Source organism: Embiotoca jacksoni, unplaced genomic scaffold (assembly GCF_022577435.1).
Source record: "Embiotoca jacksoni isolate LCO1_2020_lvr unplaced genomic scaffold, fEmbJac1.0.p SCAF_36, whole genome shotgun sequence".
In the NCBI taxonomy this organism is placed as follows: domain Eukaryota; kingdom Metazoa; phylum Chordata; class Actinopteri; family Embiotocidae; genus Embiotoca; species Embiotoca jacksoni.
Window position 1 is genome coordinate 3,926,360 of NW_027185388.1, and position 13,784 is coordinate 3,940,143.

Sequence of the window (13,784 nt, forward strand, 5' to 3'; positions counted from 1 at the left end):
TATTTTTGAGTGTTTTCCACTGTACATTAAACAAAGTGATCTTATAAAACATACAGCAGTTTAAAAATGAAAAAAAAACCTTGTGATAAATAAATGTGCAGGTATTTTTGTATAAGACATGAAATGACTACTACAGTAGCCACAAAATCCAGCTCTCTTCCACAAAGAGAGACAAAACACAGTTATTTTCACCTCGAACTCTGTAAACATACTGTAGCTATAAATATCATATTCACATGATGTCTTGTGACCTTTAGCGACTGAATGAAACATCGGAGATATAGTTTTCATACATTCCTTCCTGTGTCACTAAATAAACATTCACTCAACACGTGAACAACCAAGAGATCTCAGGTTGTTTTCAAAAAGCCGTGAAACTAACGTGGAGCGAACAACTTCTGAGAAATCAACTCGGGTCCCATAAAAACCAAGAAATGGATTAAAATGTGACGGATGGTTGTTTTGAAACGGATGAGCGTGTCGGTTCGGTCTCTGATGTACAGAAACGTCGACGGTGAACATTTCCTTCAGCGTGTAAAACTGTTCATTGTGTACTCGGTAGACTTTGTAGTTTTCGCATAACGCAGCAGATTTCGTGACCACAGTTCCTCTTTGTACCTCTTCCAGGCTTCACCATCGACGTGTGGGCGGAGCTCTTCGGAGCTCCTCCTCCACCGGCCGCCTGCTTCCTACTTCTCGCCGTGGTGACCGGCGGTTCCGTAGCCGTTCATCATGTTCAACTTCAGGTGACCGTTGGACGTCAGCTCTTCTTCCAGGATGTTGTTCCTGGCGGCGAACATCTGGCTGATCTCCATGAAGGTTTTGCTCCTGGTCTCCGGGATGATGAAGATGGTGTAGACGGACACTCCCAAGCAGATGGCGCAGAAGATGAGGTAACAGTACGGACCCATCGAGATCTGGAGGGAAGGCGCCAGATAACACCAATGGAACCACACGTTTCACCCAAATACACAAACACATCCAACACAGTTCTTAAACACAGTGAAGTTAATAAAAGATCAATAAAGCAGATTAACTTGAATTGAATCCGAACCTGAGACCATGTAAAGCTGTAATTTATTCATCCATGGATTCGTTATTTTAAAGGCCAGAAGTTGGAAATGTTAAAGCAGCAGCAGTTTAATTTACCATCACTGTACAAACAGTTTCTTATTGACACATAATAATAATAATAATAATAAGCAGCTGTGTTCTTCTGAAGAGACACTGGAAGAGCAGTGAGAGTGAAGCTGTGGGCGGTAAAACCAAAACAACAAGCTGAAAGACGCTAAAGCTGCCAGCGAAGCGGGAGCAGATTGCAGCGTTATGGAGCATTAATCTGCAGTATCGTCTCTACAAATGACATCTTTCACATGATGTGTTATTATGAGCTAATGTTAATAAGAAAATATTCATTAGTGGAGCTTTAAAGAAAAATCTCGCCAGAACTATTTCTAAGGGAGTTTGACAAAATATAAAAACATGCAAGAAGAACATTTCTTTTTTTTCTTTTTCTTTTTTTTAACTTCAAAGCCACAGTCACGTGATCGGTTAGTTCCTTACTGAAACAATCCTGTGCAGGATGCCTAGCCTAGCTTAGCACAAAGACTGGAAGCAGAGGGAAACTGCTAGCGAAGCTCCAAATGAACAAATATGTTCTTCTGACCGCTGAGACGTTGTTCTATTCACACATTTAGTCTGATAGAGAAACCATGTTCTTTTTAAAGCTCCGTATCCAGAATGAATGCAGATGAACAGTTCATTATCCTCCTGGAACAACACTGAGGTCAATGACAGACGCAAGGTCGGGATTTTAATTGGTCATTTTATGTTTTTTGGGGAGTCATCTCTATTCTAACAAAGCCACATAGTTCATCTCATAACTGCCCGGCGTCTGACAGCGTGACGATCGTCAGGACATCCAGGAACAGAAGACCTTCTTTTACACTGAAGTGTTTCGGGCCGTTTGAGATCTGCTGCACATTTCAAACCCACTTTGTTCATTTCAGGGTGAATATTTCACACAAAAAGACATCTGAGCAGCACAATCTGAACAAGAAGTGGGATATGAGTTTGCTCACCTCTAGGAAGGGAAAGAGGAAGCCAATGGTGAAGTTGGACAACCAGTTGAGACAGCCAGCGACCGTGTAGGCAGCCGGGCGGTGCGACTGCTTAAAGAGCTCGGCGGTGATCAGGAAAGGCACACCGGCTGTTCAGAGGAGACAAAAACATATTCGTATCGTATTTAAAGCTCACATTTAGACAAAAGCAGCAACCTGAGCCGCTCCACACGAAGTCAGGTGGATCTGTTGGTTTGTGTTACGTGTGAGTCTAGTGGGTGTTGTGAAATTAACATTAGTATCTCCATTCATCAATTAGTTTATCAATATCCCCACTCAGGACTGCTCATTGGCACTCATTCAGAATAAAGAGAAGATGATAAAAACAGATGATGAACGCTCCTTAAGACCAAGTGCTGTTATATCTCGCTCCCTTTTCTGCACGTACTTCATTACGTGTTCATAATTACTGAGGAGAGGAAGACGTCTGTCAGGTGGGCGAAACTCCAAATCTCAACCTCAAGAAAACAGAAAAGCTTCATTAGTTTGATGCGGCGGATCCACGAGATGCCGTCTTAGCTTTAAACACACGATTCCTCATTGTTAGAAGTGAAAGGCTATGAAGGAGAAATACGCATTAGTAAAAGCTGTAATGATCAGCTTTCCGAATGACGTCCTCATTATCTGTGCATGATCAGTGCACAGAGAAAGCTTTAATATCGTCAAACCAATAACGAGGCCGTAATTTGTCAACATCGGCGGCGTGTACGGGAGGGCGTCTTCGAGCAAGCGAGGTTTCGTCTGAGAGGAAACCGTATTCATCACGGCGAGCTTGTGAACAATGAGCCATTAAAAGTCTAATTGCAGCAGCAGAAATTCTTGGATGCTGAGGTATGGATTTTGCCGGCTTGAAGAATGACGTTATGTAAACCAGATTTGTACTAATTCATCATCGTCGCAGGTTCGCCGGCTCGACGTGGCTCCCGACGTCGTAAACTATTGCCTCTTAATTCACTTCGCTCATCTCAGCCGGCGTACAAATGTCTGTGGGAGCGGATGTATAGTGTGGCAGTTAGGATTTGGTAATTTACAAGAGTAATGAAATACAATACGTCTTCACAGTGAGAGGAGCGGTGTGTCGGAGGGATGCTGCTGTTGTGCAGGTTTCCAGCAGGGAGCAGTGTTACCTTACAGACCGGCTCCTCCTGCTGCGTGGGAGGAAAAGAGTTTTCCTGCCAGATGCAGACGGACTCCAGTTCTTACCTGGACCGATGCAGAAGCCGGCGATGATCCCGACGACGCAGCCCACGCTGACGTAGCGCATGAAGGCCAAGTGAGCCTGTGATTGGTCGAACACAAGTCATGAGTTGTAAACGCTGATGCACGATTTGAACTCAATCTTTTTGATTAAATGTAACATATTAGTCATATCATTTGTTCCACGTGGGGTTTCTGACATTTAATTCATAATTATACATAATTACTTTCTTGCTTGTGCTGTTAAAAAACAAAACCGTAAAAGGGACAAATAACGGATTTCTAAACCGACTGAAGAGAACATATATTTGTTTTTACCGATAATCCTGCTAATAAAAGGCCAATAATGATGATAAAAGTCTGTCTGACACCCACGTTCTTATTAATTGTATGGTTTTATGGTTTCATGCAAAAAAAGGGAACAAAGTGAGACAGTTTTAAGGAAACTAATCACAAAATAGACAGATTTTAGTTTATGTAAATTACATAAATTTGATATTGTCCTCAGGCCCTTTTTTAAAACTAAATTCAGTTCATATATTCGTCCAGCAGCAGGATATGAGATGACGTGTACCTGGAAGAGCACCGACACGGTGATCCCGGCACAGCAGAGAGCCATGAAGAGGAAGCCGCCGATTATCAGAGGTCTTCTGCCGACACGCTCGATGGTGAAACACTGAACAACCGACAGAAGCAGGAAGCTGTGATCTACTGACATCATGCTGATTCACTAATCTTCCTCTCTTCACAAATATTCTGTATTTTTATGTAACATTTAGTAATCTGACGAATTACATCACGTTGTTCATTTGTTTGGTGCATGATTTATAAATATATTTAAAAAAGTCAAACGTAGTAACAGAGCTTTAAAAAGCGTAGCAACAAATAATACTACAGCAGTAATGAGCTCAGCTTCCTTTCATACAAACACGACAAAACAAAAAACATACACAGAACAATAAACCTAAAAACTGAATCAGAAGTACCTGCTCATTCATGACTAAATGACTGATCTTAGAAAGCTGTTTCACTTTGTGAGTCAATAATCGGTTATAATCTGATTTCAGCTCCGCGTGTGAAGACGTCAACACATCGACGTCTGTTTTCATCTCACTTCTGACCCAGAAATCTTTGTTTTACAACTTACTTTTATTAATTGGCAGATTTGATCGATGATTAAAACTATTAATGGATCAGCTGGCCTGTTATTTTCAACACTATAATTTCAGAGTTAAATGAGAAGACGTCCGCTCACCCCCAGCATCCCTGAGATGACCTCGATGGCCCCCGTTCCCACCGTGGTGTACTGAATACGAGGCTCTGGGATTCCCGCGTTATTGAATATGTCATTTGTGTAGAACCAGATCTGAAATTGAGAATGACATGAATTAATATGATGAGTATGTCGGAGAACAGACAGATGGACACACATTGGAAATCAAAGTTTGCCTTGTCTTTTTTTTAGGTTTCCAAAAAGTCCCTCCATGTGATTCATCAGCGATCATTACCGCGCGGCCGGCCATCACTCATGCTTTTGAGATACAGCCTTTCATCAGTATGGACTCCTGACAAGTGCTCCCCTTGAAATTAATTTGCGTGTTCTCATTAATCACACTTTGCTGATGCCACATCCATCATTGATGAGGTGTGGACGAGCTCGTGATCGCTGCAGTTAAACGCTGTCTCGTTGATTTAGTAACTATACATATAGCATTTCATCAGCATCGCGGCAGCGAGGTGTGCAGCCGTACGTACGCCTGTATCAAAGCAGAGAGCCTCAACAAGCACAAACAATTTGAAAAAGTTACAGATCAATTTTGAAACATGAAATGTATTGTGAAGATGAATTTACTACACGGCTGAAATTCTTCCTCACTGAGCTGAAAAGTCAAGAAATGAGAATCATGCGTTATTTTAATCAGATATAATGTTTGGCTTCCAAGTTCAAACAAAAGAAAACTGACTTTAAGGGCTCAAAGGATTTCTGTTGGACGACATCAGCGTAGGAGCTGCGATCCAAAAGATTAGTGACTGTTTTCGTTGAAGGATCTCTGATCTCATCACAGCACACACATCTGACTGACACAACATCCACCATTAAAACAGACAACTTCATCTGCATAAGTGCAGATACGCCTCTGTAGTTTCACTAAAGCAGGTATTTGTCTTGATAACAGAAGAGAGGGAACCAAGTGCAACCATAAAAACTCAAAGCCAACTTGAATGAACTTCATTTCACAGAAGAAACGAGCCGGTAGCGTCCTCTCGTCACACGGTGACTCTGTCAATTCGCTGGTACAAGCAACTGCAAAACATCCGTTTGTTGCTGCTGTTGACACCATCTTGTACACGGTTGACTCATTTTCATAAAATTCTTAAGATCGTAAGGAAAACATTGATACTTCCATTATTTTTGCTTTTGGTGTCTCAGATTTGGACTCGTGGGTTCTTCCAATGTTCCTGTCTGGAACAGCTGGGGCCGAGCCACTCGGCGGGGGGGCCCCCTGCTGGGAAATGGTACGAGCATATGAGGCGGCGTGCCTGGAGCTTCCATCCACAGGAAGCAATGAGCACATAGATGTGTTTGACTTGATGTTGGGATGGGCGGACCTTGTTCTGTGAAGTAACGCTGAGCGAGGACGAGGAGATAATGAGGCGTGGTCACGATGCCCCCTGCTCAGGGGCTGTGATGTACGGGCAGACGGGAGGAACACGACCGGGAACCGAAGCACTGCGAGCTCTCGCTCTCGTGATAACTGCAGAGTTGTTGCACATTCAAAGTGTGAGAGCGCACACACACAAAGACACGCAGACAATGCTCCCGCCACCCACCGCATCGATCCCAGACAGCTGCATGCCGACGTTGAGCACCACGATAGTGATGACCTGCCAGCGGACGCAGCGGTCCATGAGGAGGCCGCGGACGGACAGCGTCTCGATGGAGGACAGAGAGCGCTGCTCCTCCTGCATCTCCTCCACCTCAGCCTGGATGTCTCCTTTATTATGGAACCACTTCAGAGCTGCAACACAGAGACGAACACCAGTTCAGAAATCTCAGGACAACCGGTGATGTGGTGTGACAGAGCTGATAGTCGCTGATTCTTCAGTTTGTTTTATTTAATTTAACGGCCAACGTCGCCTCAAACATTTCATGTTCTGATCTTCAACTTGTTTATTATGAGGAATATTTGGTACTTTACTTCATATGGTCAACAAATGCAGGAAAGGAGAAGAAGAATTGACTCTGACCTGCGATGGTGGCGTGCACATTCCCCTTCTCTATCAGCAGGTACCGGGGACTCTCTGGAAACCATGGCAACAGCATCAGCTGGACGAAGGTAGGAAACACCACCAGGGACAGCAGCAGAGGCCAGTGTTCTTCCTGTGTGACAGATTACCAAAAATCTGTTCCACCTATTATCTGTGGTAAGTATATCATGTACAAGTTCCTGTCCTTTAAGCTTGAACTCTCTGGAAAGCTGTTGCACACATTGGACATGTTGTTAGCGGGCAGATGGAAAGCGCATCACCTGATCAAGTTTTGCCAGAAACAGGAAGGAAAAAAAAAAACATGAATACGAGGAGGAGAAAGCCAGCTGGACATGTTACGTAAACGTTGTTCTCTAATTATAGATGACAGCCTGTTCACACTCTGCAGAAAGAAACTTATTCGAGCCTGTAAGTGACATATAAATGTGCATCAATGCATTTGTGTGCTTCAAATAGTTTTAAGCTGAGATCGAATGCGTCACTCTGTTCTGGAGGTCTTTATGTTTTTTGAGAGCTGTGAACTTTCTGGCTTAAAGAGTTTGCAGCTAAATCAGACCTAGATTCTAATAAATAATAACTACATCAACTTTTGCTGGACAGATCGGGATGGTCCAGCTATCAGGCGACGGAGTACCTTTCCCAGCAGCTCGGAGAGCCCGAGGACCTGAGCGATGAAGACGCCCAGACAGATGTGGATGCTGGGAACGAGGCCCAGGAAGCCCCGCAGGTTCTTGGGGGCGATCTCACCGAGGTACATCGGCACCACGCTGAGAGAGATCCCTGTTGACAAGAAGAAACACAGCTTATTTTCACATCCATTTTATTTATAGTTTAGTTTATTAGCCTGCGAACTCTCAGTAAACGCAGCTGGTTTAACTGATAAAGCTATTTATAGGTTGTAGTATGTAAAACATGCAGCTTTGCATTTCCTCCAATTAAAGATACATATGGGGCTGAAATAATACTATTACATTTGATTTGGCCATGCAGGCCATGTCAGGCCTACCTGAGTGCACTCCTGTGATGAAGCGCCCAACGATGACCATGGCAGGATTCCTGCACCATCTGCTGAAGCCCATCAGAGCTCCTCCGATGAACACGAGCACCGCCGATCTCACCAGCGTCCCTTTCCTGTGAGCACACAGTGACTCTCAACTTTATCAAGCACAGGTAGATGGTTTTTGTTTTTTTACTAACACACACACACACACACACACACACACACACACACACACACACACACACACACTAACCTTCCATATTTGGTAACCAGTTTGCCGACCAGTAGCGCTCCGGTCATCCCACCGATAGCAAAGATGGACACAGTGAGGGAGTACAAGATGGTGATGATGTTCTCTTCTGGACTCCAGTCGTACGTTTCTACCAGCGTCTCGTTGTAGAAGTCTTTGATGTACTGGTGCCACACAGAGAATGAACTTATTATTATTATTATATCATATCATAATGTTGTACCACAGGGCCCGAGAAATTCATTCCAGTGTAATCAAATCATGTTGATTCTCCTCTCCTCGATATCTTATTTAGTTTTCCACTAAATCCGGTTTATTTTTTGCCTTTTAAACAAAACAAAAGTTGCTAAATTCATTTATTTTGAACACATTTAAACCCAAATCCTGCAAAAGTAAAAATAACCAGATTTAATTTGTACACTGAAACAACCCCACGGACCTGCAGTATAAATTATGGTGGCCATAAAATTTGACATCATCAACAATTAATGGTCATAAACGGCGAGCTTGAAAGAATAACTGAGGTTATTCTTGCAGAAGAAAATGTGCGGAGAGGCCCAGCAGGGAGCCTCAGACGTCCTCCGGGTTCATCTGACAGTGAAACCTCCACCTCCACCTCCATCCAATGGTCCTGGAGGGTCCGTTACAGGAAACCCACTTCATCTCAGGTGGTGCAATTCATTCCTACACATTTATCTGATACCTTTAATACCAGTGTTAATGGCAATCAGCTGTGCATCACATTGTCCTATTTATTAATATTCACAATCAGAGATCAGATTCTTTTTGTCTTGTGTAGCTATACGTCATCTTCATGGTACCATACACATGAAGAATATTCCAAATCAATCATCCAGTAAAGTCTCGTCTCACGCCGACGTCTGTAATCCGCCGAGTTCAGCATCACCTCGGTGTGATAAGTACACACATGTATCACCAGGGTCCAATAAGTATGGAGGGGTCGGAGGTCGTTTCATGGAACAAACACAGGACTGTCGCCAAGGAGACAAAACAATGTACGTAACGTTATTTACTTTCACCACGTGGTTTTTGATGCCTGAACAAAAAGCAGCTTTCGTTCTGTGCCAGGCGACACGTGACATGAACATGTTCTCTTGGAACGACGGGTGTGGGACCGCGGGTTCCCACGGTGGCACCATCAGAACCAACACCTTAGTTCTGACCCACAACACAGTGGTGGGAAACTGAATCAGGGTTTTCTACAAAGAATGTAAACTGTTAATTGGTAGAAAATGTCGTGTAATTTGGTTAATTGTGGACAAAATGTTTGGATCTGCAGATACGAGCTTCCTGCTCGCATCCCGTCTCCTTCAGTGATGAAAGACGTGAGACAGGAACCCGTCTCCTTCAGTGATGAAAGACGTGAGACAGGAACCCGTCTCCTTCAGTGATGAAAGACGTGAGACAGGAACCCGTCTCCTTCAGTGATGAAAGACGTGAGACAGGAACCCGTCTCCTTCAGTGATGAAAGACGTGAGACAGGAACCCGTCATGTGTTGATGCGCTCCGAGCTGAAGGTGCAACTGCGTTTCTGAACAAAGTCCCCGACAGGAGCGTTCGCCGCGTCTCTGAACGCGCTCACGTGTTCGCCGCGAGGCGTCCGAGGCCAAACAGGAATGATTTACAACTTAGTCACCGCTCCGCGTCCAATCCAACATGGAAGGGACACAACGGAGCACATGATGGATCAGAGACGGAGAACGCCGATGACACGGTGAGGCCGCATGACTCCACATGACAATGACACACAAACTGAGCTTCACAGTGTTTATGAACTCAGAATATTATGATAGTTGACATGAAAGCGTGAAAATTCTGTCGGCGCTCGGGTCAGCGACGACGATGTGGACGATGTGGACGATGTGGACGATGTGGACGATGTGGCGGAGACACCAACCTGAGCGGGAGAGTTGACGACGGCCAGGTTGTAGCCGTAGAGCATGGAGCTGCCGAAGGAGGCCAGGAACGCCACCGCCAGCAGGGACTTCGTGAGATGCTGCGGAAAAGACGGAGGAAAATACCGAGTGAGAAAAACGACACGGTAAAATGATCAGTGACCTGTTCAGAGGATGTTTTTACACTCCGATAAAGAATCTGATCCGGAAAGAAAAACCCTCCAGATTCATAATAACCCTGAAATAAAGCCTCCAGTAAACTGGATGGTTTACAGCTGAGATACTAAATGTTCTGCACGTTTTCAGTCTGTTTGGTGGACGTTGCCGAGATCAACACATCATTAATGAGTATTATGAAGGTTTATGTTATAAATGAATATGAATCTGACCTTCCACCTTCGCAGATCAAGTTTTTCTCACGCCTGCTACTTTTTCTGGCCCTTAAAGTCACATTCAAAGGGACGAAGGCAGCCTCCTGTATTTTTCTTGGCTGCCGTCCTAAATTCCAGACACACAGCTCAGCTGACCTCTGAGATAAAGGTCAGCGGGATTATAACGTCTTATTGACCGTCCTACCTTCGGACGACCGGTAGCCGTGCACATGACCACACAACATCCCCACCCACACCATAAAACTACAGTTCACGAGATCCTCATGTCCTCGGAGATATTCTGAAGCCAAACACAGGACGGCGTGTTACTACTGAGCAGACAGCGGAGATACCCTCTGCTCTGACCGAACAATGACAGCCCAGTTCCCTAATGAAACCTAATTTAGCCCATCATGGCCTGGTGGACAGAGTTAGACGACTACACGTTAAAATAGCCCAGAGGAGACAAAGCGGGCCAGTAAGCATCCATTTAGGTTGATTATCTGTCAGATGTGCAGCTCTTCACATGTTGCATTACTTTAGTCAAAGTAACTTTTCATGTTTAAAATGTGGACTTTTACTCTGAAAAGTATATTTTGTTGTTAGTTTGTCTTTCTTTCTTTTTTACATACTCATGGAGACTTAAAGGAAGTTTGGGATGTGTACATGTTGTAAAATACTGTACACGACTTTTTCATGTCAAGCAGCAACTGACATGAACCTTCACCTCGAACCACCTACTGATCTTTTTTTTTTGATTTGATTTTTTTCACTTTATTAATCCCCGAGGGGAAATGTCTTCACTACAGCAGGGGGGCTCTCAGGGGGGGGTCTCTCAGGGGGGAGCTGCTGCAGCAGGCTGCCACTAGCGCGGCGCCAGGTAACCTGACCTGAGGTGCATGTTTTTGGATGATGGGAGGAAGCCGGAGAACCCGGAGAGAACCCACGCAAGCGCAGGGAGAACATGCAAACTCCCACAGAAAGGCCCAGGACCGGATTCAAACCCGGAACCTTTTTGCTGTGAGGCGACAGTGCTAACCACTGAACCACCGTGCCGCCCGTGCTTCTTCATGGCACTTTATTAGTTTTTTGGCAGTAATGGAGAAGATAAGATCAGGAGGCCTTCATGACATATTTACAAAGATATAAGAGGACTAAAAAAGGGCCCAATGAAAGAAATACATAGTTTTGTTGAAATGCACGGATGAAAACAACAACATCCCAAAGGAACAGATCCAGAGTGTTTGCACTTACCGTGCTGAGGTTTGCATTGTTCTGCAGTAACAGTTCCTCCGCCATTTAGCTACGGCATGAATAATTAGTCCCCCTGTGATCGAGCTCGTTGGAGATGACAAACAGCTCACCTGCGAAACTCTTCCTCAACTCCTCCCTCTGCTTCTCCACTTGTAGTTTGGATCGTGCGGGAGAAGGCGTGTCGTGTCGTGTCGTGTCGTGTCGATGGGCGGACTGAAGGAGATCGTCTCCAATCATCCGCGCGCCTCCCGGAGCAGACCCGTCCCAGCCGCGGGTCGTTTCCTCCCCGGTTCATCAGCGATCACATGAGCCATGAGGGTCATCCTGTGGCCCAAAAGGGCCACTTGTTATCCGGTAGCCTGTGACTAACTGTATCCAGGGGCGTTTACAGGATTATTGAAGGTTGGGGGCTGAAGGCTCCATCCAGCACCGAGAGGAGTCTCAACACCTAGATACAGATTTTAAACACATTTAGACAAACAATGAGTCACTTTTATAAAATGAGACTATTTATGATATTTTGCATCAGCTGCAAAATCTAAATAATGTAAATGGTTGTATTTTTTGTTGCTTTGGTAATAATACGTGTCCTTTTAAAATGATATGTAATTTAATTTGACTCCATGTATTCCTCATAATTAATAAAACTGCCTGAGATAGTCTTGAATAGGGTGAGAAAAAAATAATTAGTGGATAAATTCTCCATGGGATTGAACAATTTTTATTTATCTCATTAATGATGCGCTAATTTGCATAACTTTCCAGAAGAGAAATCTGGTCATTAGATGAAGCCAGATTAAAATCTCTCATTTCATTTTGTTAACTTTTCAAAGATTTTGATAGAAGGACGTTTGGATTTCTCTTTCTACAGCTCCATAAACCAGAATATACCCTTTATAGCCAAAAATATTAAATCTATGTTTTTTAGAAATAAATATAATAATAAATAAACACGAGTTTAATGTTTCTCTCCAGTGTGAAAAAAAAGATGTTACGGAAGCAAAATAACCCAAAATCTCCCAAATTGACGAGTGCATGAAAAAACGTTTCTTTCTTTGTGTTTTTTCTTGCAGTGTCTCATCTGAAGTGTTTCATCGAAGCCAGTAAGACCAACATGGAGATACGAGCATCGTACAAGTGTTGTTATTTATTCATTCATTCCAGCGGCGCTCAGCTTCGTTGCTCTGAGCTGTCAGCACTCCTGAAGACTCCCAGAAACTCCCCTGATAGGCTGCCTGAGGATTACACCAGAATAAATTGCTCTTATTTGACTTTATTTGAGTAGAAAGTTCATGGATCCTCGATACAAATATTAAAATGTTCCCATTGAACATATACAACAGGAGATTTGTGTGTTTTGAATAGTGTGGACAGTTTTATCTTTTCTTATGTGAGTTTTAACTCCTCACCATTCAAAAGAATACAAAAATGAAAGGTTTGTTCGGGGCCTTTGAGAATGATTCATCCAGCTATGATGCACATTTGTTGGTCTACGTACATTTTCATGTAATATTTTCAGATTCATCACTTTTTACTTGAGTAATATTACTGAGCAGCATTGCATTGTTAGTGTTTCTGTTCAGGCTGAAAGATTCTATGTGAGTAATTGATATTACAGGGATTCAACTTTAGAAAAACAAGCTCATGGACTTGACTAAGATTTAATTTTTCCTCCAATAATGTTCTCTTGTGCTCCCAAAGCTCAGATGAAGGATGTGCGTCAGGTCACCGATGTGCTTCGCTTCACTTCCTCCACATGACCGCTGCATGCCGACATCTTCGGTCACAGAGTCTCCTGCTGCACATACGATTCTTCAGCTGCAGCTTCGAGGCGATTTCATGGAGAAATGTTGGAATTTTTTTTTTTTTAATCTAAAATAAACACGTGAGCTCTTACAGGAATAAAACTCACAACATACACAGAATAAATCACGTGTACTTTATATGTAAATACAGTGTTTTTGTAAACACCAGCAAACTGAACTGCAGGATATCATCTTTCTTTCTTTCTTTCTTTCTTTCTTTTTTTCTTTCTTTCTTTCTTTCTTTCTTTCTTTCTTTCTTTCTTTCTTTCTTTCTTTCTTTCTTTCTTTCTTTCTTTCTTTCAGGATGTACATCTGTGTGTCTCTGGTCTTGGTATCCTTGCCAACCTCTCCTCCCTGCTGTTGTTTACTTGTACAGTATTTTTATATTTTCCCGACACAGATTCTTTCCACTGTAAACTTCCACGTGTGCTCCAAACTTTGACCCAACGAGCCGAGTTGAGACAATCATGCAAGTCAAATGGCTTGTGTCATATGACTTCTATTACTGTGAAATTTCAGTGGCATCATGCTGTCTTTGTATATAAAATCAATTATGGTGCGAACAGGGACACAACTCACTGGACTCACACCATGAAAGAAA

General features: G+C 43.4%; 1 protein-coding gene across 1 annotated transcript; it reads right to left on the reverse strand.

Annotated features, from left to right (window-relative positions):
* Positions 1–689: 689 nt before the first annotated feature.
* Positions 690–11,423, reverse strand: slc2a15b (solute carrier family 2 member 15b). Its single transcript, XM_069165838.1, has 12 exons — positions 11,379–11,423; positions 9,756–9,854; positions 7,841–8,001; positions 7,594–7,718; positions 7,222–7,367; positions 6,567–6,699; positions 6,150–6,337; positions 4,573–4,683; positions 3,892–3,993; positions 3,324–3,399; positions 2,082–2,209; positions 690–917 (listed from the first exon to the last, which is right to left on the reverse strand). The coding sequence occupies exons 1-12, from the start codon at positions 11,421–11,423 to the stop codon at positions 690–692; spliced, it is 1,542 nt and encodes a 513-aa protein (XP_069021939.1).
* Between the last annotated feature and the right edge of the window lie 2,361 nt (positions 11,424–13,784).